General features: G+C 42.2%; 1 protein-coding gene and 1 pseudogene across 9 annotated transcripts in view; both read right to left on the bottom strand.

The window, feature by feature from the left end:
* Positions 1-4,093: 4,093 nt before the first annotated feature.
* Positions 4,094-5,152, bottom strand: LOC122428905 (annotated as a pseudogene). The gene has a single exon (XR_006265845.1). The product of XR_006265845.1 is annotated as a histone H3.3A-like (transcript).
* Positions 5,153-21,750: 16,598 nt separating this feature from the next.
* TIAM1 (TIAM Rac1 associated GEF 1) overlaps positions 21,751-27,273 on the bottom strand; it is a 451,745-nt gene continuing 446,222 nt past the window's right edge. For all 8 annotated transcript variants that reach the window (XM_043448791.1, XM_043448795.1, XM_043448794.1 and 5 more), the window contains one exon: positions 21,751-24,214. In XM_043448791.1, the coding sequence (XP_043304726.1) occupies positions 23,745-24,214 (470 nt within the window). In that variant the 3' untranslated portion in view covers positions 21,751-23,744. The remainder of the gene's footprint in view (positions 24,215-27,273) is intronic.

Genomic DNA, 27,273 nt, shown 5'->3' with positions numbered 1-27,273 from the left:
TTCTAAGTAAATGTAAATTACTGCATGTGTTCACAGAGGAAAATTGTAATAACTGATTGTCATCTCCATCTTTAATGTGAGACAGCTGCTTGGTGTGATAGTTAATTTTATGTATCAGTCTCACTGGCCTACACGGTGTCCAGATACAGCTGGTAAAACATTATTTTGGGGTGCAGCTGTGTGTTTCTAGAAGAGATTTGAATAGGTGAACTGAGTAAGCAGATGGTCCTCCCCAATGTGCGCGGGCATCATCCAATCCCCAGAGGGCCTGAATAGAACAAAAAGACAAAAGGAAGGGCGTGTTCACCCTCTCTGCTTGAGCTGGACATCCGTCTTCTCCTGCCCTTGGACATCAGTGCTGCTGGTTCTCTGTCTTTGAACTTGAACTGAATTTTGTCACCAGCTTTCCTGGGTCTCCAGGTTGAAAACTGTGTAACAAACAACTTCTCACCTTCCATAATTGTGTGGGAAATATACTCACATAATATTATATATGTGCTTTCTCCGTTCACTCAGTCACATCCGATGCTTTGCAACCCCATGGACTGTAGCCCGCCAGGATCCTCTGTCCATGGGGTTCTCCAGTCAAGAATACTGGAGGGGGTTGCCGTTCCCCTCTCCAGGGGTCTTCCCATCTTGTGTTTCCTGCACTGGCAGGCGGATTCTTTACCATTCAGCCACCTGGGAAGCCCCCATTTTATATATATATGTATGCATTCTTGACCATGTGAGCAACCAGAGAAGCCCACATAATATATATATATAATATATATATAACATGTATATATTATATATATTTATCTATGTATATGATGTATTTATATATAACATTTATATGTGTGTAATATATTGATATACAACATAATATATATAATATATACAATTATTTATAAATATATATAAAATTCCTATTCGTTCCATTTCTCTGGAGAACCCCAACTAATACAATTGGGATAGTAGATCAGATGCCAGATCATGGTGCCACGAAGATTAAGACAGTGAGATTCCTAAGATGGCATTTGAAAGCCCTATCAGATGACATAACTCCACATGGTCTTTCGTGCCTGGGACAGCTGAAACCTGGGCAGAGGAGGAGACTGGCTGCAGGTCACACAAGCAGTGGACAGTTCAGTTGAGACCTGTTTGGCGGGCAGGATCCTCTTGCAGGTTTAAACAGCCTACGTGGGAAGGAAGAGCAGGGGTAGAACTGACTAGAACAGGGAAGCCTGTCTCCCTTCTGACCCCCACCCCCAGGACATTTCGCGTCCTTATAATCCATGGAGTCCAGGACCTTCTCTGGTGGTCCAGGGGCCAAGACTCTGCGCTCCCAAAGCAGGGGACCTGGGTTTGATCCCTGGTTCCCCAACTGGAGCCCACACGCCACAGCTGAAGATCTCGAGTGCTGCAGCTAAGACCTGGCACAACCAAATAAGTAAGCAAATACTTTAAAAAACAACTGTGGAGTCCAGGACACAGGGCCAAGTCCGGCAAAGTTCTCACTAACCAAGTAGTGGATGAGGCACCTCGCGGACAAGCAACACTTCCTTGGAACTCTGATCACCTCACACTTAACTAATTACTTTTCCTCACACCAAGGTAATTTAGAGAACAGAAGACCTTTGTATTCACAACACACCTCTCCCACCCCCTAACACCACACACATCTGCCCCCTTGTTTCTCAGTCTCCAAAGTTCTTTTTATTTTAGTATTCAATCATGTTCTTCTGGGCTTCCCTTGTGGCTCAGCTGGTAAAGAATCCGCCTGCAATGTGGGAGACCTGGATTCGATCCCTGGGTTGGGAAGATCCCCTGGAGAAGGGAAAGGCTACCCACTGCAGTATTCTGGCCTGAAGAATTCCGTGGACAGTCCATGGGGTTGCAAAGAGTCGGACACAACTGAGCGACTTTTACTCACGTTCTTCTAGTTGATCAAATTTGAATTTGATTGATAAAGCTCCCAATTGAAACCATAAGTGGATATGTCTCTTGAATAACTCAGGTGGAGATAGGGAAAAAGACAGAAGCCTGAGTGGGGGAAAAAAACTGAAAAATATTTTTTCTAAAATGATTAATTAGTGATTAGTTTAAAAAAAAAAAAAAACTAATTTTCCTGTGAATTGCTTAACAAAAGAACTTCTGAAAAGCTAGTCTCCAGGCAGAAAAATGAGTTTTACCCATCAAATGTCAAAATCTCAGGCTTCCGAGATTTGGCAGGGGATTTTTCTAAATAGCTCCACCGTCGCCCTCTCTGGGGCCAGGACAGTGAGAAAAAGAAGCGCCGAACCTCAGCTCCGTGGCCGTTCCACTGTTCGTACACAAAAACGAAAATGCATTTCCATCCTTAGAAGTCAGCAAAGGGGGCGGCCCAGCGTCTCCGCCCACTGACTTCCCTCGGGTCTGTCACTAGGCGATGTACCCGCTTAGCAAGAGGGGAGCGTTCGGAGAATGTGACGCACGGGCACATCCTGCTATCACATCTGATACTGACTGACATAATGGAGGTGAGGGATTAAAAAGTGGGGGAGAGATGGTTGGAAGAAGGGCTGGAGGGAAGAAGAGAGAGAGAACGAGAATAGAAGGATAACTTTTGGTCAGAACACTCTTGAGTTTGTCGTGGACCGTCAAAATATACATGGTGAAACAGCGACCTCTTCTGGTCAATAAAGGAAAATTCAAGAACTTTTCTCCCCAAAAAGCTCTAACTTCAAAGATGGATGAATTACTACACTGAAAAAGAACTGCAGTCAAAGTTTAATAAATCTGTTGTTGAGCTCTAAAATAAGCTCCATAAACTAGCAAGCTGAGTTCACATCAGTGCCCAGAGGGTGATGGGGTCCAACAAATCCAATGAGAAAGCAAGCTTAGATATGATCTTGTTCACAATCTAACCCTCTTCATAGTGATCTTCCCCCTGTTAAATTACAGAAGGCCAGATCAAATTGATCGTCTTACAGTTAAGCAACTTTTCCAAAATAGAATTCAGGAGTGAAGACCACACTTCCTGTTCCAAGTGGCCGAACATCTGAGGTCGCCAGGAGGTCACGATTTAAGAGCTATGTTTATATAAATAGGAAACTTGAGGCCAAGGTTTAACAGTCTGTTTCCCCAACTATAACATGGGCAGAGTAACCTATTCAGGGTTTTTCTGAGGACTGCATGAAAAAGTTTGTGAAGCATTAGGCAGGTAGGAAAAGCTTGGCGAGCTGAGGGGCCCCTCCTGTGTGGGCGGCTATCACTGAGTACAATACAGCTATAATTAATTAAATTGTACAGTCGACATTTGTGTATTAGCTCCTCTGCTTTTACATTTAATCTTTTTTTAAAAAGAAACTGAAGATAAACATCTCTTTTACGTTTCTTCTTTTGTGGTAGAGTACGGGCCTCTGGTCCCATCACTTCATGGCAAGTAGATGGGGAAACAATGGAAACAGTGAGAGACTTTATTTTCTTGGGCTCCAAAATCACTGCAGATGGTGACTGCAGCCATGAAATTAAAAGACACCCGCTCCTTGGAAGAAAAGCTATGACCAACCTAGACAGCATATTCAAAAGCAGAGACATGACTTTGCCAACAAAGGTCCATCTAGTCAAGGCTATGGTTTTCCAGTAGTCATGTATGGATGTGAGAGTTGAACCATAAAGAAGGCTGCGTGCTGAATTGATGATTTTGAACTGTGGTGTTGAAGAAGACTCTTGAGAGTCCCTTGGACTGCCAGGAGATCAAACCAGTCAATCCTAAAGGAAATCAGTCCTGAATATTCATTCATAGGAAGGACTGATGCTGAAGCTCCAATACTTTGGCCACCTGATGTGAAGAACTGTCTCATTGGAAAAGACCCTAATGTTGGGAAAGATTGAAGACAGGAGGAGAAGGGGACGACAGAGGACAAGATGGTTGGATGGCATCATTGACTCGATGGACAGGAACTTGAGCAAACTCCAGGAGATGGTGAGGGACAGGGAAGCCTTGCATGCTGCAGTCCATGGGCTCACAAAGAGTCGGACACAACTTGACTGAACAACAATGGCACTACTATGTTTAACTTTTTGAGAAACTGACTATTTTTCACAGCATCTGCACCATTTTACATTCTTTTTTTTTTTTTATAGTTTAATGTATTTTAATAGCAAACTTACAGGAACAGCACAGAAGACAGACAACATTAAAAACATGTACTTGCATGTAGGACAACTCAGTTAGAAAAGTATAGTGAATGGATGGAATCTACTGTATGATAAAAATGCTACAAACACCATTTAGTTGCAGTCAATAAGAAATTTACTTGTTTTAAAAAAATCCAAATGCTGGCATTGTCCAGAAAAATTTAACAGGTTTATTTATAATTGTTATAAAGTTGAACTGCTGAAACTTGTTCACTGAAACATTTTGACTTTCATTAATGCTTTATGTCCCCGCATTTATATTAAAAATTCACACACAAATGAAAATGGAAAAACTGCCAATACCTGATTTCTGTCCCCTATTTTTCCACTTGCAATCATATACTTAGGTACCTTTTGACCCCATGGAAAAAAAATATCTAACGTTCAGAACTACCAATAACAGGAAGAAGAGAATTTTTTTTTTTTTTTTTTTAAAGAATGAAATGTTTCCCATCATAGTGGATTCTTAAGCACGTTCTCCACGTATGCGGCATGCTAGCTGGATGTCTTTTGGCATAATTGTTACACGTTTGGCATGGATAGCACACAGGTTGGTGTCTTCAAAAAGGCCAACCAGATAGGCCTCACTTGCCTCCTGCAAAGCACCGATAGCTGCGCTCTGGAAGCGCAGGTCTGTTTTGAAGTCCTGAGCAATTTACCGCACCAGACGCTGGAAGGGAAGTTTGTGGATCAGAAGTTCAGTGGATTTCTGATAACGTCTAATTTCACGGAGTGCCACAGTACCAGGCCTGTAACGATGAGGTTTCTTCACCCCTCCAGTAGAGGGCGCACTCTTGCGAGCGGCTTTTGTAGCGAGTTGCTTCCTCGGTGCTTTACCACCGGTCGATCTGCGGGCAGTCTGCTTTGTACTAGCCATGGTATAGAGACCTCCTTATTTACCCCCCTTCTCCTTCGGCTGGAGCTCGGCGAGCTAGAGGCGGCGCTGGCGTTGGAGAGCGACGGCGGCGCGGCGGCGGCTGCGAACACAATTCCATTTTACATTCTTATGTGAGAGTTGGACTACAAAGAAAGCTGAGCACTGAAGAATTGATGCTTTTGAACTGTGGTGTTGGAGAAGACTCTTGAGAGTCCCTTGACTGCAAGGAGATCCAACCAGTCCATCCTAAAGGAGGTAAGTTCTAAGTATTCATTGAAAGGACTGATGTTGAAGCTGAAACTGCAATACCTTGGCCACCTGATCCAAAGAACTGACTCATTTGAAAAGACCCTGATGCTGGGAAAGATTGAAGGTGGAAGGAGAAGGGGATGACAGAGGATGAGATGGTTGGATGGTATCACCGACTCAACGGACATGAGTTTGAGTAAACTGCAGGAGTTGGTGATGGATAGGGAGGCCTGGCGTGCTGCAGTCCATGGGGTCACAAAGAGTCGGACACGACTGAGTGACTGAACTGAACTGAACTGATCCACAACATACAACTGCTTCACTCTACCCACATTCTTGCTTGTTATTTTCTGTCTTTGAGTATCACCATCCTAGAATAACTAAAGATGTTGAGCATCTTTTCATGTGCTGATTGGCCATTCATATAAGTTTTTTTGAGAAATGTCTCTTCAAGTCCTTTGTCCATTTTTTAAGTGAGATTTGTCTTTCGTTGTGGAGTTGTAGGTGTTTTTATATTCTGGATATGAAACAGTTAATGATTTGCAAATATTTTCTCTCATTCTCTAGTTTGTCTTTTCACTTTCTTAATTTGCACAAACAACTGCTTTGTTGTAGATCAAGCAAAGACTCCAAGTAAAACTGATGAGCTGTCAAGGCCAGCACAGGAGTTTTGGACTGGAGGGGCTGGCCTGGGCTGATTCTGCCTGGAAGCAGAGCATCACATGTAAGACGAGAAAGCTGATGTAGGAAGTGGTAACTAAGACACTAAATTGATTTTTTTTCCTCAAAATTCAAGTGACTTCCCCGGCAGTCCAGTGGTTAAGACTTGACATTCCAGTGCAGGAGATGCAGGTTCAGTATCTGGTTGGGAAACTAAGATCCCATGCCCCTCACAGCCAAAAAAACCAAACATAAGACAGAAGTGTTATTGTAACAAATTCAGTAAAGACTTCCCAAAACGTATGTGTTTTACAAAAACCGAAGTTCAAGAGAAGCACTCAGTAAAGGAGTGGATGACAGAGCCATGATAGTTGTCCAGCCTGATCAGCCCAATAGAAGGTGATGCCATCTACTAAGAGGATACACGGTGGAGGAAGACAAAGTGAGGGTGGAGACAATGAATCAATTCGGCGAACAGTTTGAGGGACTTGCCAGGTCTATAGCTCTAAACGTTTTCAGATGTTCAGGCTCAATGAGTGGTACCCAGCATCACCGGGGTCTTGTGTGTGACCCCCAGGAGCTGTTCTAACTCACCATCACCCCCTGACTCTCGTCTCCAAGGCTCTGGTCCCCGGAAGGCCTGAGTCACGGTCTCCTACCCATGAACAATGCACCCCAGCTAAACCCACACTTGACTCAGTCACCACGTGTGTGGGCCTGGGAAATCCACACCACCACTCACAGCCTCAGCTCATCATCTGTAAAATCAGAGCGGGCTAGAAGAGACGGCCTGCGAGCCTCGTTCTTAGTTCACTGAGCTGTTTCCAGAGTAACACAGGGCACTTCACTAATCCGTCACCAGGGGACGCCAGATGCCACTGAGTCTAGGCTCACAGGGCTCCCTGCACAACAGGTCAATAAATGCAGAACCGAGCGGCTGGGGACAAGGAATGTGTGCTGTGCTTAGTCATTCAGTCGTGTCCGACTCTCTGCGACCCCACAGACTGCAGCCCACCAGGCTCCTCTGTCCATGGGATTTCCCAGGCAAGAATACTGGAGTGGGTGGCCATGCCCGCCTCCAGGGGATCTTCCCAACCCAGGAGTCAAACCAGGGTCTCCTGCATTGCAGGCGGATTCTTTACCAGCTGAGCTACCAGACTTTATTTGGAAAGTCAACAGAGTGAGAAGGTGGTGGACTAGCGTCCCAAAGAACCATCTTCTCCAAGTAAGAATTCACACTCTTTTATACTAACAGGGGAGGGTGTTAAGTCCTGCCTCCCCTCAGCCTCCGGAGGAGATGTGTTCATTTCTATTTTCCGCAGCCATGACGAGGTGAGCCTCGTCAGGTTATTTCCTGTGAGCTAAACAAAGGTATTTTAGCTTAGCACTTATTACATGGGAGGCACAGTTCCCAGAGATGGGCCATTAGGTATAATTTAAGTTTATAGGCTACATCGTTGTCGTCATTAACTTGCAGCCAAAGCAGTAGAATACACAGGTTAAAACCAAAGGAACAGATCCAGAACTTCCCTGGTGGTGCAGTGGATAAGAATCTGCCTGCCAGTGCCGGGGGCACAGGTTCGATCCCTGGTCCAGGAAGATTCCACATGCCTCAGAGCAGCTAAGCCCATGCATCACAACTACTCAGCCTGAGTTCTAGAGCCCATGAGCGGCAACTACTGAAGCCCATGCACCTACAGCCCATGCTCCACAGTGAGAGAAACCACCGCAATGAGAATCTGCACATCGCAACTAGAGAGAGCCCCCTCACAATAAAGAAGGCTCAGTGCAGCGAAAAATAAATAAAATTACTTTTAAAAGAAAGAAATTCAATACGGTTTCAATTTTTTTTTTTAAGAGGGGAACAGATCCAATGTGGACTCAGGTTTGTCCTTCCCTATTACACAGAGAGGCGCCCTCACGCAGGGCTATGATGGAAGCACCCTCATCCAGCCGGAAGGCACACAGGATGCTGTGGTGGAGGTAAAAAGAGAATTGGGGACTTCCCTGGTGGTCTAGTGGCTAACATTTTGCACTCCCAATGCAAGGGGCCTGGGTTCAATCCCTGGTCAGGGAACTAGATCCCACATGCTGCAATTAAAGCATTGCAGGCGAATTCTTTATCAGCTGAGCCACAAGGGAAGCCCAAGAATACTGGAGTGGGTAGCCTTTCCCTTCTCCAGAGGATCTTCCCGACCCAGGAATTGAACTGGAGTCACTTGCATTGCAGGCGGATTCTTTACCAACTGAGCTACCAGGGAAGCCTCGACTAAGACCTGGCACAGCCAAATAAATAAATATTTTAAAAAGAGAGAACTGGAATGTGGTCCTCCCACACCCTCCTTACCCAGGCAAATCCTTAGCTCTGGGGGAAAAAAAAAAATGTTCAATAAACAGCACCAGCAGCCAACTTTCTATTACCTTTACCAGTTTATTACAGTGGAAATCGTCATCCTGCTCTTCACTGCCAGAGCTGGAGTCAGGTGTGTGCTCAGTCATGTCTGACTCTTTGTGACCCCATGGGCTGTAACCCACCAGGCCCCTCTGTCCATGGGAGTCTCTAGGCAAGAACACTGGAGTGGGTCACCCTTTCCCTCTCCAGGGGATGTTCCCGACCCAGGGATTGGACTCGTCTCTGTGTCTCCTGCATGGCAGGTGGACTTACACTAGCACCACCTGGGAAGCCCTTGAATCAGTTAGATGTATGCACTTGCAAAGTAAATTAGATCCAGTAATTTTCAGTCCACTTGTTTAGCAGGCAAGGAGAAAGGTTAGCTTTCCTGTCTGTAGTTGATACAGAAATCTAGTTCACAGCCCTACTGATACATTAGAATCACTCTGCATTTGTGCTAAGTCACTTCAGTGACTTAGTGTCCGACTCTTTGCAACCCTATGTACCATAGCCCACCAGGTTCCTCTGTCCACAGGATTGCCCAGGCAAGAATACTGGAGTGGGTTGCCATTTCCTCCTCCAGGGGATCTTCCTGACCCAGGGATGGAACCCATGTCTCTTAGGTCTCCTGCACCGGCAGGCAGGCTCATTACCACTAGTGTCACCTGGAAAGCCCTAGGATCCTTTTAAATATATTGATGCCCTAATCCCAACCCAGAGCAACAGCGACCCCTTCTAAAGACACAGCTCTCCCTTCAGCTGAAAGATGAACTTGGGACACATTCCAGCTCTCTCCATCACCTCTCACTCCCCCACCCACACGTTACTCCTTCAAACTCAAGTCTAGTTGCTAAATCAAGTTTAGCTCCTCCTTTTGCTAGTCCTACTAAAGAAAAATTTGAGGCCATTCTGCAGGTCTCCAGCAAGGGGCAACGGTGTATACATAGGACATTCAAAGCTGCTTGGTGGAGAAGGAAATGGCAACCCACTCCAGTACTCTTGCCTGGAAAATCCCATGGACGGAGGAGCCTGCAGTCCATGGGGTCGCTACCAGTCGGACCCCACTACGAGTTGGACACGACTGAGCAACTTCACTTTCACTTTCAGTGACCAACTACAGCAATGAAAGATCTCACATGAAACACTGAAGATCCCTCATACTGAAACTAAGACCCAGTGCAGCCAAATAAACAAACAAATGCATAAAGATATCATAAAAAAAAAAAAAAGCTGCTTGGGCTAAAAAGCTTTTAACAAGTGGGTTAATACAGACCCTGTCCTGTTATCATCCTTATTAACAAGGTAAACCCATAGAGAAAATGCCATTGGAGGCTTTTAGAGGCTAAAACATTCTGTTTGTTCTTTTTCAAAAAGCAGGAACAGTGGCTTTGATCGCTGTAATTCTATCATTGTTATTACAGCCAGTCAATGAATTTTCTGGCTGGAAATCGATGGATTTGCCAATCTGTCCTTCTTTGTGGGGTTCTAATCCTGGTCATTAACACCTAAAAGAAAAGCTGCTAGGGTGCAAGTCACAATTCCTTTGAGCTTTCTTTTTCACTTCTTATAAAGCAGTAAAGATATCTGCCCAAACCATCTCACAGGATTTTTTGCAAAGGTCAGGCAGAATAACAAGTAACAAGATGCTCTGAAACATATAAAAGGAATGCAAATGCCAGATGAAACTACTTTAGAGGTGAGGGTCACTTCACAATATTTTATTTACAATTAGCCAAAACATAAACAACTCAAACATCCAAAATTATTAAATTAGAGACTCATTTTTTCAGCAAATATTCAAGGGCACTAGTGGTGTGACCATCCAAAAGAGATTTTTATAACCACGAAAAAGTACATGATGTATATGTTTTTATTGAAGTGTAGTTGATGTACAATGTTAATTTCTGCTGTACGGCATAGTGACTCAGTTATACATACAGACGTATACTTTCTTTTTCACATTCTTTTCCACTATGGTTTATCACAGAATATTGAATGTAGTTCTCTATGTATACAGTAGGATCTTGTTTACACATTCTGTATATACCAGTCTGCATCTGCTAGCCCCAGACTCCCAACTCATCCTTGCCTCGAGCCCTCTTCCCCTTGGCAAACACAAGTCTATTGTCTGAGTCTCTGATTCTGCTTCTGTTGCATGCATGCTTAGTAGCTTCTTTGTGACCCCATGGACTGTAGCACTCCAGGCTCCTGTGTCCATGGCAAGAATCTCCCAGGCAAATTGCCTGGGAAAGAAAATTCCCCAGGTGAGAATACTGGAGTGGATTGCCATTTGTTTCATACATAGGTTCACTACTCATAGTTTAGATGCCATGTATAAGTTACACTTTATGATCTGTCTCTGTCTGATTTACTTCACCTTCAGTTCAATTCAGTCCTCCAACTCTTTGCAACCCCATGGAGTACAGCATGCCAGGCTTCCCTGCCCATCACCAACTCCCGGAGTTTACTCAAACTCATGTCCATCAAGTCAGTGATGCCATCCAACCATCTCATCCTCTGTCGTCCCCTTCTCCTCCTGTCTTGAATCTTTCCCAGCATCAGGGTCTTTTCCAATGAGTCAGCTCTTTGCATCAGGTGGCCAAAGTATTGGAGTTTCAGCTTCAGCATCAGTCCTTCCAATGAATATTCAGGACTGATTTCCTTTAGGTTGACTGGTTTGATCTCCTTGAAGTCCAAGGGACTCTCAAGAGTCTTCTTCAACACCACAGTTCAAAAGCATCAATTCTTCGGCACTCAGATTTCTTTGTAGTCCAACTCTCACATCCATACATGACTACTGGAAAAACCATAGCCTTGACTAGATGGACCTTTGTCGCAAAGTAATGACTCTCCTTTTTTATATGCTATATACGTTAGTCATAGTGTTTCTTCCAAGGAGCAAGCATCTTTTAATTTCATGCCTGCAGTTACCATCTGCAGTGATTTTGGAGCCCAACAAATAAAGTCTCTCACTTTCCTTTTTTTTCCCCATCTATTTGCCATGAAATGATGGGGCCAGATGCCATGATCTTAGTTTTCTGAATGTTGAGTTTTAAGCCAACTTTTTCACTCTCCTCTTTCACTTTCATCAAGAAGCTATTTAGTTCCTCTTCACTTTCTGCCATAAGGGTGCTGTCATCTGCATATCTGAGGTTGTTGATATTTCTCCCAGCAGTCTTGATTCCAGCTTGTGCTTCATCCAGCTCAGCGTTTCTCATGATGTACTCTGCATATGAGTTAAATAAGCAGGGTGACAATATACAGACTTGACATACTCCTTTCCCGATTTGGAACCAGTCTGTTATTCCATGTCCAGTTCTAACTGTTGCTTCTTGACCTGCATACAGATTTCTCAGAAGGCAGGTCAGGTGGTAGGGTATTCCCATCTCTTTAAGAATTTGCCACAGTTTGTGGTGATCCACATGGTCAAAGGCTTTGGCATAGTCAAAAAGCAGAAGTAGATTTTTTTTGGAACTCTCTTGCTTTTTTGATGATCCAACGGATGTTGGCAATTTGATCTCTGGTGCCTCTGGCTTTTCTTAATCCAGCTTGAACATCTGGAAGTTCATGGTTCACCTACTGTTGAAGCCTGGCTTGGAGAATTTTGAGGATTACTTTGCTAGCATGTGAGATGAGTGCAATTGTGCGGTAGTTTGAGCATTCTTTGGGATTGCCTTTCTTTGGGACTGGAAAGAAAACTGACCTTCTCCAGTCCTGTGGTCACTGTTGAGTTTTCCAAATTTGCTGGCATATTGAGTGCAGCACTTTCACAGCATCATCTTTTAGGATTTGAAATAGTTCAACTGGAATTTCATCACCTCCACTAGCTTTGTTCGTGGTGGTACTTCCTAAGGCCCACTTGACTTTGCATTCCAGGATGTCTGGCTCTAGGTGAGAGATCACACCATCATGGTTATCTGGGTCATGAAGATCTTTTTTGTATAGTTCTTCTGTGTATTCTTGCCACCTCTTCTTAATATCTTTTGCTTCTGTTAGGTCTGTACCATTTCTGTCCTTTATTGAGCCCATCTTTGCATGAAATGTTCCCTTGGTATCTCTAATTTTCTTGAAGTGATCTCTAGTCTTTCCCATTCTATTGTTTTCCTCTATTTCTTTGCATTGATTACTGAGGAAGGCTTTCTTATCTCTCTTTGCTGTTCTCTGGAACATTCAAATGGGTTTATCTTTCCTTTTCTCCTTTGCCTTTAGCTTCTTTTCTATTCTTAGCTATTTGTAAGGCCTCCTTAGACAACCATTTTGCCTTTTTGCATTTTTCTTGCCTTCTTGCATTTCTTTTCTTACTTCACTTAGTATAATAATCTCTAGTTCCATCCATGTTGCTGCAAATGGCATTATTTCATTCTTTTTCATGACTGAGTAATATTCTATTGTATCTGTGTACCATATATGTGTACCATTCATCTGTCCATGGACATCCAGGCTGTTTCCATGTCTTAGCTATTGTTAATAGTGCCACTATGAACATAGGGGTGCATGTATCTTTTAGAATTACAGTTTTGTCTGGATATATGCCCAGGAGTGGGATTGATGGATCATATGGTAATTTTATTTTCAGATTTTAGAAGAACCTCCATACTGTTTTCTACCTTGGCTGCTCCAACTTACATTCCCACCAACAATGTAGGAAAGTTCCCTTAAAAAGTATATTAGAAGATGTACCCCAAAGTTCATTGCAGCACAACAGCCAAGACATGGAAACATCCTAAACATCAATCAACAGAGGAATGGATAAAGAAGATGTGTGTGTGTGTGTGTGTGTGTGTGTGTGTGTGTATTCCATATACATATATAAGGGAATTATGTATGGTTAAGTAATATTCCATTATATTACTTAGCCATAAAAAAGGATAAAATATTGTCATTTTGAGCAGCATGGATGGCCCTAGAGATTATCATACAAAGTGAAGTAAGTCAGGCAGAGAAAGACAAATATTATATGATATCATTTATGTGTGGAATCTAAAAATAATATAAGTGAATCTTTACAAAACAGAAAAAGAGTCACAGACTTAGAAAACAAACTATGGTCACCAAAGAGGAAAGGCAGTGGGATAAAGTAGGAGTATGGGATTAACAGATACAAATTACTCTCTATATAAAATGGATAAACAACAGGATTGACTGTATAGCACAATGAATTATATTCAATATCTTGTAACAACCTATAGTGGAAAATAATCTTTTTAAAATGTAAATACATGTACATACACATATATATAACCAAATTACTTTACTGTGTACCTGAAACTAACACAATATTTTAAATCAACTCTACTTTAGTTTTTAAAAACTCAATAAACATTTGCCAGATAAATGAATTACATCTGTGAGGCAGGCAGTGGACTCTAGTCCCATGAGTCACTTTGCACTCTTGATGGTGGGTGTCGTCCATTCACTCGGGCAGCCTAAGACCCATCAAGTGATGGATGGACAAGTTTGGGGTTATTCACACCATGAGATCCAGCAACAAATGTACAGAATGTATGACTAGGACACACAGATGAATCTCACCAACTCCAGATGAGTAAGGAAGCCAGCCAGCAAAGAAGGCACACTCTCTGCTCCCATTTATGTTATGTTCAAAAGCAAGCAGAACTGATTGACAATGACAATCTCAGTCTGTGAGAGCTTCTATAACAAAAGACCAGAGACCAGGAGGTTTAAGCAATAAAAACCTATTTCTCACAGTTCTGGAGGCTGAGCTCAAGATCAAGGTGCCAGCAGACTTGGTGTCTAGTGAGGGCTCCCTTCTCTGTTTGCAGATGCCTATTTCCCTACACTGGTTTGTGGACTCTTTACCACTGAGCCACCAGGGAAGCCCCTGTGCATCTGTAGTGAAGTCTTGTGCCTATTCTTTTGGCCAGACTCCAGGAAATGGTGAAGGACAGGGAAGCCTGGCATGCTGCAATCCATGGGATCACAGAGAGTCAGACATGACTTAAGTGACTTAGCATGCATAAACATCTTCTTGCTAGGTTCTCAAGTGGTGGAAATGATCTAGTTCATGCCTTGTGGTGCTAATAAGGGCACTAATTGCATTCATGAGGGCCCCACCCCTATGACCTAATCACCTCCCAAAGACCCCACCTCCTAAGACCATCCCATTGGGAACTGGGGTTTCAACATATGATTGGGTGGAGGGGAAGACATAAACATTCAGTCCCCACAATGATGGAAGTCATAATATTGGTGACCTGAGGAAGGAGGTGGGTTTGACTGAAAGAGATAAAGGGAACTTTATGAGGTGCAGGAAATGTTCTATATCTTGCTCTGAGTAGTAGTGAAAGAAAGTGAAAGTCACTCAGTCATGTCTGACTCTTTGCGACCCCCATGGACTCTAGCCCACCAGGCTCCTATGTCCATGTAATTCTCCAGGCAAGAATACTGGAATGGTTTGCCATTCCCTTCCGCACCTGATCTTCCCAACCCAGGGGTCGAACCCAGGTCTCTGAGCAATGATAATGCAGGATAAATATAAGAAAATCAATTGCCAAAGGATTCACTTATGTAGTGCAATTGACTGTATATCTGCTATAGCTCAATTTTAAAATTCACTTTTAAGAACATCCCTCTCCCTCTCAGAAACTCCCTCTAAGTGCATGTCTCTTATCTAGTTCTCAGATAATTAGTAAAGCAAAACTGTTCGTCACTCCAGAACCTAACAAAGAATTTGGCCTTTTCTAGCCCGATACACCAGCTTTCTTTCCACCTCCCTAAGGGAATTTTATTTTTGTAATGTCAAGATTTCTTACATATAATATCCACCAAAGTAGAGTAGGGACATTTCCTAGAGGAAAGGCATTACCGTTTACTTACTCATGAAAACAAGATTCAAGGCAGAGGGTGCCAGGCACACACAAAATTCCACTCCCAGAAAAGTGTCAGTAGTTCAGTTGTGTCTGACTCTTTACTACTCCATGGACTGTAGCCTGCCTGGTTCCTCTGTCCATTGAATTCTCCAAGTAAGAATACTGGAGTGGGATGCCACTCCCTTCGCCAGAGGATCTTCCCAACCCAGGGACTGAACCCAGTTCTCCTGCATTGCAGGCGATTCTTTGCCATCTCTGAGCCACTAGGGAAGATATTGCTGGAGGGTGTAAGTCTTCAGAAGACAGCTCTCCATAAACAAAACCACATCATCTTTTTCAGGTTATTAAGAATAATGAGCAGAAGAAAAGTCAACTGCAATTTTTAAAACTCAAATATCAATTAAAAAGTAGTAATTTTAAGAACCATCAACTGATTGAAGATTTTGGGGGGAAAAAAATGGGGAAGCAAAGTATCAATAAAACTATGGTAGAATTCCTAAATGTGTTTCTTATAAAAATTGAGTCAAGGATATGATTTTAACTGAGAGAAATTACATATGCCCTGGATAAGATTTAGTAAGGAAAAGAAGGAAAAACATTAGTGTGGAATTCTATGTGTATTTGTGTTTTAGATTTCTTCATATGTGTAGAGTTATCTGAGTAATATAAAAGCCAAGCAGAAAAAGGATTTTAATAAATTTTTTCCTATCCTAGATAAGAAGGATTGTGCAACGGGTTTTCATTCCCTTTTAATCTTAAAATCGGGGTGTATCAGACTCAGCCACACAAATATGAATTACTGAGTAATACGGTAAGTGGCATAGGACTTTTTTGTTGTTTAGTCTCTAAGTTATTTCCTTCTACAGGGGATCTTCCCATAGGTTACATCCACTAATTGCTATTTTGATCAAAGCTACTGTGTTTGTTTCAAAAATCAAGTACATAAATTAAATGCACTTTCAAGGCAGCTTTTCCATTTAAGTTCTATAGAAAAACTTTCTTGTTCTAATCATTTATATCACTAGTTGGTCTAAGTTTACTTTCACATATTAAACGGGATGATGAATAACTTTGCAAGTGAATACAAATCCCTAATAAAAACATTTTCCAGATGCTTCTCTACAAAGATCATTTTTCACTTGAAGGTTTCTAAGCACACTTGGTACAAGGTCATCATCTCATTGATAAGTTGATATGTACATGAGGCTGACTGAGGTCCTGCCTAAGGCGTAGGAGGAAGTAGAAAGTGACCATTAACGGAGTCACAGGATAAAGCAGGTATTGTTAACCCACAGCACATTAGAGTGTCTCACCCAGGATGATGCAGGTGGTAGACAAAAATATCAGGGTTCAGCACACAGGCATCTGTGCCAAAATCCATCACTTTCCATCCCTTCAGCTTCCCTGGTGCTCAGTGGAGAGGGAGAGTGAGAAAGTGTGGAGTGCCCTCTAAAATAATCCCATTTCTCAGGCAACTGCTTTCGATTTTTTTCACAGCAGCTTCCCAAGACAATTTTCAAAATTCACGTAACCTATTTGACATCTAAATGTTTTCCATTATTAAATCATTTCAAAGGATGTCATTTCCAGCTACGCAGACTGCTTCAGCAATGGTCCCTAATGAGTCTCACCTCCCTGGAGCCAAGCATTTGGGCAGATCCTTCCTGACCTGCCTCTGGATTTGGTGACATGACTTGTTTTAGCCAATGGGATAGAAGCAAACGAGTCAGGAAGGGGCTTGCAAGTGGGGCTTGGCCCCATGTACTTTGGAACCCTGAGGCCACCACCATATGTTATAGACTGAATGTCTACGTCCCACCCTCACTCCACCCCCCTGAAACTCATATGCTGAAGCCCTAACACTCAAGGTCATGGTATTAGGAGGTGGGGCCTTTGAGAAGTGATCAGGTTTAGATTAGTTCATGGGGTGGGACACTTTGAGAGAATCAGTGCCTATTAAGGGCACTAGCAGACGAGAAACAGAGCTCGCTTCGCACATGCTTGGAGGAAAGGCTGTATTCATCGCTCTGTTGCATCTGACTCATCTTTCTCTCTCTCATGGTGAGAAACTCCCTGAGACTTGAAATCCACCAGTTATTGTCCCTTCCCCTGTTCTAAAAAAAAAAACACACACACACAAACACATACAACTTTCTTTTTCCACAGTGGCTTTTAAAAAGACATCATGATTTGGTGCTAGTGAAAAAAACTTCATCCAGCCACCCATACCCACCATGATGTTCTATTCATTCCCCAAACTTCAGTAATCCTGTTCCTGGAGTTGTAACCACTTTCCCATCTGCTAGATTTCATTAATGAGTTGCTGGATTCTTGTCCACTTGAGCCAAAGCTTGATCCTGTGACATCTCTGTTTCAACTATTAAGTCTTATTTAAACCTAAGAAAAGGTCTATAAGCCCTTATTTCTTTCAAAATGTCATTGCATCCATTAGGGTGTGCTGGGAAGAATGGATTGCCCAAGCATGTCTGTGATATAAAATTGATTTTATCACCTTATAAAAGCTCAACTTTCATTTAAATCTGGAGGCAAAACAAGAAGCAGCATGTATGGGGTGAAGGATATTTACAATTCCTGGGGTTTTGAAAGGGACAGTGCTTTGATGTTCAACTCACATTATCATAAATACCCCAAATCCTATAGACTAATGACCAAATATTCCAGTAAAACTGCATGTGGGCTGGAGGAAGGAGGATGGAACAGAGAGAAGGTCCAGCTCACCAGGCATATCCAGCCCCAGAATCTAAATACATGCTCAGGTGAAAAAGCCAGTTTCCCATGACAAAGCCATAGGCATTTCTGTGACAAAGCCAAGATACCACATAGGAATCAGAATCTTGACTAGAAGATTCACCAGAAGCCAAAGAGGTGTACAGTGTCCTACGATTCAGAAACGTGCATCAAAACCTTTCAAATGCATATAAATGCACACAAAGCTATTTCTATGACTGCACTCTATGGACATAACTGGACTCCTCCACAAAGAATATGCAACATGAATGTTCATGGTACTTTTACAGTGATAAAAACTAGAATTCTTACTGTCCTTCAGCAGGGAATTGGGTATATAAATTATAGTAAATGACAGTCCATCCATTAAGATGAATTACTATGTAGTTATGACTCAGAGTGATACAGATCTATTTATAATGTGATAGGAAAATGGCCACAAATTGTATCATAAAAGCTAAAAATCTGATTAATAAAACAGTATGAATTAATAAAATAGTATGAACCCATTGTGTATGTGTGTCTGCATACATGCGTATATTTAAGAAACCAGTCAGGAGTTCACGAGCCAAAATGCTAACATAGTAATTGAAAGAGTGTAAGAATTAACCAATGTCTAAAGCTCAAGGCAAGGATACTAGGCAGCAAGCACAGAGCGGAACACAACACAGGATTTCTGTTTAAGATGAAGACACTGAAGTTAGCAATGAAGGCGCTCTTAGGAACAGCCCAGGAAACCCCAGATGGCTCTCAGAAAAAGAGATTAAGTCCTGAAGCTAAGGAGGCTGGAGCAACCCTGTTAGGATCCCACTGGATTAAAAAACCCAGCTTTGGTCTGGTCTGAGTGTAGAGCACATTGAAACTACATGAAAAGTCAGGGTTATGTGCTATAGTGGTTCCTGATTTTAAAATAGGAAGAATCCTGGATTTAGGTTTTTAAACACGTGCCATGCCTCCCCCGTGCTGTGCTTACTTGCTCAGTCGTGTCTGACTCTTTGCAATCCCATGTACTGTAGCCCGCCAGGCTCCTCTGTCCATGGGCATTCTCCAGGCAAGAATACTGGAGAGGGTTCCCATGCTCTCCTCCAGGGGATCTTCCCAACCCAGGGATCAAAGCCAGGTCTCCCACATTGCAGGTGGGCTCTTTACCACCTGAGCAACCAAGGAAGCCCAACCTGAGAGTAACTGGCTAAAGAGATGAATGCGATGTGAGCACGTGGAGACGTGAGATGCTGAGGAACTACAATGTTTTTTGTTGCTGTTAAAGCTTCAGACTCCACCAACAAATATCATATGATACCCCTCATATGTGGAACCTAATTTAAAAAAAAATAACACAAATGAACTTATTTACAAAGCAGACTCACAGATTTCAAAAACAAACGTATGGTTACTTAAGGGGAAATGTGACGGGGGGATAAATTAGAAGCTTGGGATTAACATACACAAGCTAAGTGTTAGTCACTCAATCGGGCCCGACTCTTCGCAATCCCATGGACTGCAGCCCACCAGGCTGTCCATGAGATTTTCCAGGCAAGGATACTTGAGTGGGTTGCCATCCCCTTCTCCAGGGGAATCTTCCCGACCCAGGGATCAAACCTGGGTCTCCTGCATTCCAGGCAGATTCTTTACTGACTGAGCTACCAGAGAAGCCCATAATCATAGATAGTCAACAAGGACCTAATGGAGCACTGGGAATTCCGCTCAGTATTCTGTAATAACCTGTAAGGGAAAAGAATCTGAAAACAATGAACATGCAGATGCCTGAGTCACGTTGCTGTACGCTGGAAACTAACACAACACTGTACATCAACTGCACACCAAGAGAATTTTTTAAAAAGTCTCAAGCTCTTATTTCCAATATTCTGGGAGGTGGGTCATAGAGGATCCTGCTGAGATTTATGTCAGAGAGTGTTTTGCCTATGTTCTCCTCTAGGAGTTTTATAGTTTCTGGTCTTACATTTAGATCTTTAATCCATTTTGAGTTTATTTTTGTGTATGGTGTTAGAAAGTGTTCTAGTTTCATTCTTTTACAAGTGGTTGACCAGTTTTCCCAGCACCACTTGTTAAAGACCAGAATATTGGAAATAAAGCAAAAATAAACAAATGGGACCTAATTAAACTTAAAAGCTTTTGCACAACAAAGGAAACTATAAGCAAGGTGAAAAGACAGCCCTCAGATGGGAGAAAATAATAGCAAATGAAGCAACAGACAAAGGATTAATCTCAAAAATATACAAGCAACTCCTGCAGCTCAATTCCAGAAAAATAAATGACCCAATCAAAAAATGGGCCAAAGAACTAAACAGACATTTCTCCAAAGAAGACATACAGATGGCTAACAAACACATGAAAAGATGCTCAACATCACTCATTATCAGAGAAATGCAAATCAAAACCACAATGAGGTACCATTACACGCCAGTCAGGATGGCTGCTATCCAAAAGTCTACAAGCAATAAATGCTGGAGAGGGTGTGGAGAAAAGGGAACCCTCTTACACTGTTGGTGGGAATGCAAACTAGTACAGCCACTATGGAAGAACAGTGTGGAGATTTCTTAAAAAACTGGAAATAGAACTGCCATATGACCCAGCAATCCCACTTCTGGGCATACACACTGAGGAAACCAGATCTGAAAGAGACACGTGCACCCCAATGTTCATCGCAGCACTGTTTATAATAGCCAGGACATGGAAGCAACCTAGATGCCCATCAGCAGATGAATGGATAAGGAAGCTGTGGTACATATACACCATGGAATATTACTCAGCCATTAAAAAGAATTCATTTGAATTAGTTCTAATGAGATGGATGAAACTGGAGCCCATTATACAGAGTGAAGTAAGCCAGAAAGATAAAGACCAATACAGTATACTAACACATATATATGGAATTTAGAAAGATGGTAACGATAACCCTATATGCAAAACAGAAAAAGAGACACAGATGTACAGAACAGACTTTTGGACTCTGTGGGAGAGGAGGGTGGGATGTTTTGAGAGAAGCAGAAACATGTATATTATCAAGGGTGAAACAGATCACCAGCCCAGGTTGGATGCATGAGACAAATGCTTGGGCCTGGTGCACTGGGAAGACCCAGAGGGATCGGGTGGACAGGGAGGTGGGAGGGGGGATCGGGATGGGGAATACATGTAAATCCATGGCTGATTCATGTCAATGTATGACAAAAACCACTACAATATTGTAAAGTAATTAGCCTCCAACTAATAAAAAAATAAATGGGAAAAAAAAGAAAAAAAAAAGTCTCAAGCTCTATCAACAGCAAAAGATAAATGTCATTATCATCTCACGGGTATGTGGAATCTAAAAAACAAACAAACAATAAGCCAAGCTCATAGATACAGAGAACAGACTGGTGGTTGCCTGAGGTCGGGTGGAAGATGGGCAAAACAGATAAAGGACATCGAAAAGTACAACTTCCAGTTGCAAAATAAGTCACGGGGATGCAATATACAACATGGTAACCACAGTTGATGATATTATATTCCTATCTGGAAGTAGCTAGGAGAGTGGATCTTGAAGGTTCTCATCACAAGAAAAAAAATTTTATTACTATAGATGGTGATGATGTTAACTAGGCTTACTGTAGTGATCACTTTGCAATATACATATTATGTTCTGTACCTAAAATTAACATAAAGTTATATGTCAATTACACCTCAATTTTAAAACACACACTAAAAACCAAGTCAGCTTTCCCTTGTTGGTCTTGATAATTATTTAGAAACAAAAAGGCATCCTCAGGTATTTTCTCCCACAAACTCTACAGTTCATAGCCATCCTTCCATCCAAAAAAGGCACAGGACTGTCCACTTTTCAATATTTTTTATTGTTTGACAGGCATTTACAACGTTCCATTCATAGACCTAAAAACATAAAAATAGACCTTCTTTCAGCTTATAAAAGAAATATATAAGAACTTTTGACATAGACACATCATGACCTTATGTACAAGAGACAATGGCACCCTCTCCAAGCACCAGACTTTCCAGCATTTTCAGACAAACCCGTTGCACTGGGACTGGTCAGTGGGACTATTAGAAGCCTCCGCTTCAGTTTTCCACCCAGACACAATCGAATTAGAGATGATATGGAACAATGCAGTGATACAAAGGGTATAGAAACCATTCTAAAGCTCTTTAAGAAAATCAGAAGATATAGCAAAAATTTAATAGAATAAAACTCTCAAAAGATCAAGCTCAAAGCCCTGGAAACCCGAAAGGGAAGGGATACAGGGTGGGGAAGCAGGAAAAGCAAGCAGGGGCACAAGAGCGTGATGTTCTGAACTCTCTATTGTCTGGAAATATAAATTCATAACTGATTTTTATAAAATATAACTCCTAAAGCTACTATAAAATTCAGGTCTTTAAAGTACCTACTGATGTGTCAAACACCAAATAGATATTTTCCCCAAAAAGAAAGTTTTCATATTATTTAAATCTTTTTTAGGAAGTGGACATTGTGAAATGGGGGGGGAACAAAAGCTATAAACCTTTTAAAAAAAAATTGAAAGTGCTTTAAATTGTTTTTGTTCATCCTGTTTGGAAATCTGTTTAGTAGAACATTAGTTGTTTTCTCTTTTTTAGCATGTTTACCCTGTTTGTTGGCATGAAGAAAGTGTTAAATACAAGACATGTTTTTGAAAAGATTGTTTTGTTAAGAGGTTTGGTTATAGACTATCAGGGAAGGGGTAGGTCATCTACGGATGGAGATGTAACTATGGTGGGAAAACCAATGATCACCATGGCAACCCCGTGAGAAGGAGTCTCCCCTCCCCCGCCATGTGCAACAGACACACACACTGCCCATTCCGGTGTCACGTTTAATCCAACCAAGCTCCCATCTCAAATAGAGATTCAAACATTAAAAAAAAAAAGAAAAAGAAAAACTGCTTCTTGGGAAAAAAGCTTCTCCTAACCATCTTGTTGGCCTTTCATATATAAATATAAAATCACCACACCTCACTCTCTCTGTAAAAGGTAAAATCCTCATTCTTTAAACTCAGAGTTACACTAACACTGTAAAAGTCTCATCTGTTTGTGCCCCCCTGCATCTCAGATAAAATACAAAAAATAGTGTTTTTTTTAAAGTGATAAATTTGGATCTCTTTTCAAGGAGTTTGGCATCTTTATAATTCTATGCAAAACTAGAACTTCCGAACACCGACATCGAGTAAGACCAGCCATAGACTAAAACAGAAGAGGAAAAATGGAAAAATAAAAAAAGGCTCATCAAAACATAAATCTTCACCCTCTCCTCACACATTCTTAAAATACACAGAAATTCTCGGACATTTAAGAGGGAAAGGAGAAAGAACACTGCCAGCTTTACAGTTGCTTTGTTTTCCCAACTAGGAAGTGGCTCCTGGATTAATTTCAGATAGAGTCCTCATTCATTTTTCATGTGCTATCCCTTAAGCTAATCTGTTGTACATAGTTCAACTCCTGGGGTAGTTTGTCTTTCAGTGCTGTAGAATTTTTCTTTTTTTTTTTTATAATTCTTTTAGGCCCTGATTAATTGAGAATAAATAAAAGCCCTTAGTAGTAATATACAGAAGCTCAAGCTGATTTGGGATTCTTGAACAATTCTTTCCGATGTGGTTAAAAATGATCAAGTTGGGTGGCTACATGGCTTCAGAACAAAGTCAGCTGCCAAAACTGTTTGTGTGCAAGAGTGCGACTTAAAGGGAGCTTTTTTCCCCCCTCGCGGGTCCCGTGGGGGGAGTGTAGGGGGCGGTGGAGTGGGGTGGGGGGCGGCAGACATATCTACACGGACTCGCTACGGATGGGGGGAACGTGACAGTCAGATCTCAGTGTTCAGCTTGTGGGAGGGGGCGAAGTCTTCGCGCCTAACCCAAATGACCTCCTCGCTGGTACTCTCCGGGCCGCCGTTGATGCCCGACAGGGCGGCTTGCTTCTTGAGCTGCGTCATGCGGGACGCGTGACTGTCCAGGGGCTTCCGGCCTCGCTCCCGCTGAGTGATGGAGGCGGCCTGAAGCCGCTCCTGCAGGTCTCTGTCCGCCGCGGCGCCCTTGGCCGACTCACAGAACTCATCATCGTCACTGAGGATGTCTGTCTCCTTGATGTCATCCTGCTCTTCATACTGAGCAAGATCAAACTGTTCCTCCACCCAGCGGTCAGTGTCCCCGCCACCGGGGGGCTGCTGGGGGTCTTTCTCCGGGCTGCTGGCGGAGATGGCATCGGAATCAATGGTAAACCTGTTTCGGGCCAGTCGCCGCCTCCTCCTCCCAAGAGACTTGCTTGGGGCGGACACTGCACACACACACAAAAATATAACAATAAAACCCCCACATGCTTTACGTGTGATGAAAATCCAGAAAGCAAATACAAGCTAAAGGAAAGGAAAAGACTATGAGATATGCATTTAGGGCCTAGGTATCATTTGGGGCTTAGAGTCCAGCCTGTCTCCGGGGGGCAGGGACGGGGGCTTTACCTGGCACAGATGTCTGGGCTTAAGAGGATATTCTAGTCACTGATGGAAGGGCAAGGAGGTGGGGGGTGGTGATAGGGACGTGGGTGGGTTGTAGGTTATGGGGAAAAGGGGATTTGACTCCTCCTGAAATAATCCATTTCTCTACCTGTGTATCTGGGAGGCAGGTAATACAGATTCCTGCTGTTGTAAAGTCCACCACTGCCGCTGGGATTAATTAGCACCCTCCTTCCTGACCATGGCCTGTGGCACAGTGCTCTGAGGATCCCCCAGGGGCTGTCCTAGAGTCATTTAGCTGGAATAGGCCTTTAGTAATAAGGATGGACATGCTTTCAGAGTTTCACTGTCTTTAGAGGAAATCACCATGATGTACCAAGGAGGGAAAAATACTGGTCCAAGTTATATTGCTTTCTGAATGTAACATTTCTTGAGGATCTTCAGGTACCTTAAGGGTACACCGTTGTTTTTTTAGAGGCTCCAGAAAAGATTGGGTCTCAGAGATGTCATGTCCTCTTTCTGACAAAGCCTCAGATGAAACTGAGGATAAAGCAACTTTGAGCCTTAGTCCCTTTCCTGACTCTGTTCTATGTATCTCCAATTTCTCTTCCACAGAGCAATTAAACTACTAGTGCCTGAGTGGAATGAGAAAGGAATAATACAACACTCAAGCAGCTGATGAGCAAAGTGCAAAATAAAGTGACTAACAGTTAAGAAAAACAAATCTCTGTATTCTGTGTTTTCACCTCACTGCCCTCTAGAAAGTCAGTATTACTAAAAACAAACAAAATATGCCACCCAGTCAAGCAAACAATCACACAGACACACACAGGCACACATACACTAAAGACACATGGAAACACTGCCACTTCTCCAGTGAAATGTACCACGTGCTGTCCCATAGAAGGGGGGAGCCTAGACACCAATAAGGAGCTGCTTTCTTGAAATCTATACCTGGAAATTCATTAAACTGCTTCAGGGCTGCAAGAAGTATTCCTATGTCCTGCCAAATATAGCCTTGACTTCAAATATAGCAGGTGCAAGGTCGGTAAGCCGGACAACAGTCTAAATTGGCTCCCATTCTGACCATCTCTATCTCAGATCCCTGTGTTTCCGTCATCATCCTTCTCATTCAAGTCGGGGAATGAAAATCACTCCCGGAAAAATACAAAACAGAAAGAATAAAAAAATAGTACTACTCCATTGGAAACAGGCCAAAATTATTGTTCAATATTTACCTCAATATCATCACAGTAGAACCTGACTTTCCAATCACTATATTAGAACTACCTTAATTCCAAACTGGAATACTGGAAATATTTGTCAAGGATGTGCTGGCTGAAGTATTTAGGGGTAAGGAGTGCTAATGTCTGTATTCTGAAGACGTGTCAAAAGCAAGATGAGTTGATGGATGATGGATGGATATGTGGTAATGAAAATATATAAAAATGTTAATTACAGACAGTAGGTAGGAATGTGTATAATTCTTTCATTTGTTCTATATGTCTAAGAATTTCCATAAGAAAATGTTGAAACAACAAAAAAAATGTGTAGTTGGATCACTGGCAGACATTTGGTGAAGGGAGGCAGAATATTGGCCTTTACTGTTATATTCAAACAAGAGCAAAAGGAAAAATAAACTAGCCAGGTGTCGTGAATCACGATAATGAGTAATGAAGCCTAAAAATCTGTCCTTTACTAAAAGAATACATAATAACCTAGCCAGCCTTATGGGGTTCCAAGAGACGATCTTTAACTTGAGTGCCGCCATTACTCACTATTAAGACTGATTAGCTAATACAGTGCTGACCCACTCAAACAGCATTTTTAAATCATCTAATGTGAATGATGAGAGTGAGGAACTTCAAAAGCAAAGTGATAAAGGCTTTCTTCAGCCAAAAATGAGCCATTAGGCTCTGACATCAAGGCTTTCTCTCTTGATAGTCAAGATAATAGGGTAGGTTGTAGCAACTTTGTCTTCTTTCCAAAGGGATCTCAGTGGGAAAACTTCTGAGTGTCCTACAGACTACAAATGCTTAGTTTCAAAGTGAATGGAGCTCTAACTTTAGGTTCATCAATTAACAACTAAAACCTGGCCAATGACAAGTGGGTTTTCCTGAGGTTGGGACACACAGTCCCAATCCTGATTAAATACATCTAGAAAGTAAAAGAAACAAATGAGATAATTCCAAGGTGAAATCCTCTGCTATAAGCGCTAAAGAGATGAGCAAAGCTATTTAATACATGAGGACTCCAGGAGAAATCACGGATGGGGAAGTATGGATACTGGTAAGCCCAGAAGAGTGCTAGGTGTTCACTGTACCAGGTTCCCAATAAACACTTAGCAGCTGATTGAAGAATAGATGTAACTAGTCCCTTTTAACATTAGCTGAACTTAAGGTACTTAGCGTGTAATATACCCTGTCAAGCTAGGCAGGTTCTGTCTATGAAAACCTTCAACCATTCACAGCGCCGTACCTGCCTCTTCAACACAATTGAGAACAAGCAGAAAATTCACCAGAACAGAAGGCGTTTTGGCGAATGCAAAGGAAGCCTCTTTTATTGGAATGTTCCCTGCAAAATTTTGGATTGCTTCTTAAGAAAGAAGTGATAAAAATGTTAAATCTTGATGTCTTTAATACCCAAGTGTTATGAAAATATCTTTCTTCCTAGATAGATTTTAATGCCATTTACAGGTGGGAGTATTGATCTTTACTGCTTCAAGGTGATAGAATAAGTCCTAAAAGAGTATTTACTCTGGGACCATTTAAATTCCAGATTCTTCTTTTCTAATAGCAGCTCAAGGCTTCCCCAAATCAACACAGAAGCTAAAATTAACATTGCAGGCACAGGTGAGGGTAACATCTGATGGGTCATCTGGTCT

Source organism: Cervus canadensis, chromosome 27, assembly GCF_019320065.1.
Source record: "Cervus canadensis isolate Bull #8, Minnesota chromosome 27, ASM1932006v1, whole genome shotgun sequence".
Taxonomy (NCBI): Eukaryota; Metazoa; Chordata; class Mammalia; order Artiodactyla; family Cervidae; genus Cervus; species Cervus canadensis.
This window is presented reverse-complemented; position numbering and strand designations above follow the sequence as displayed.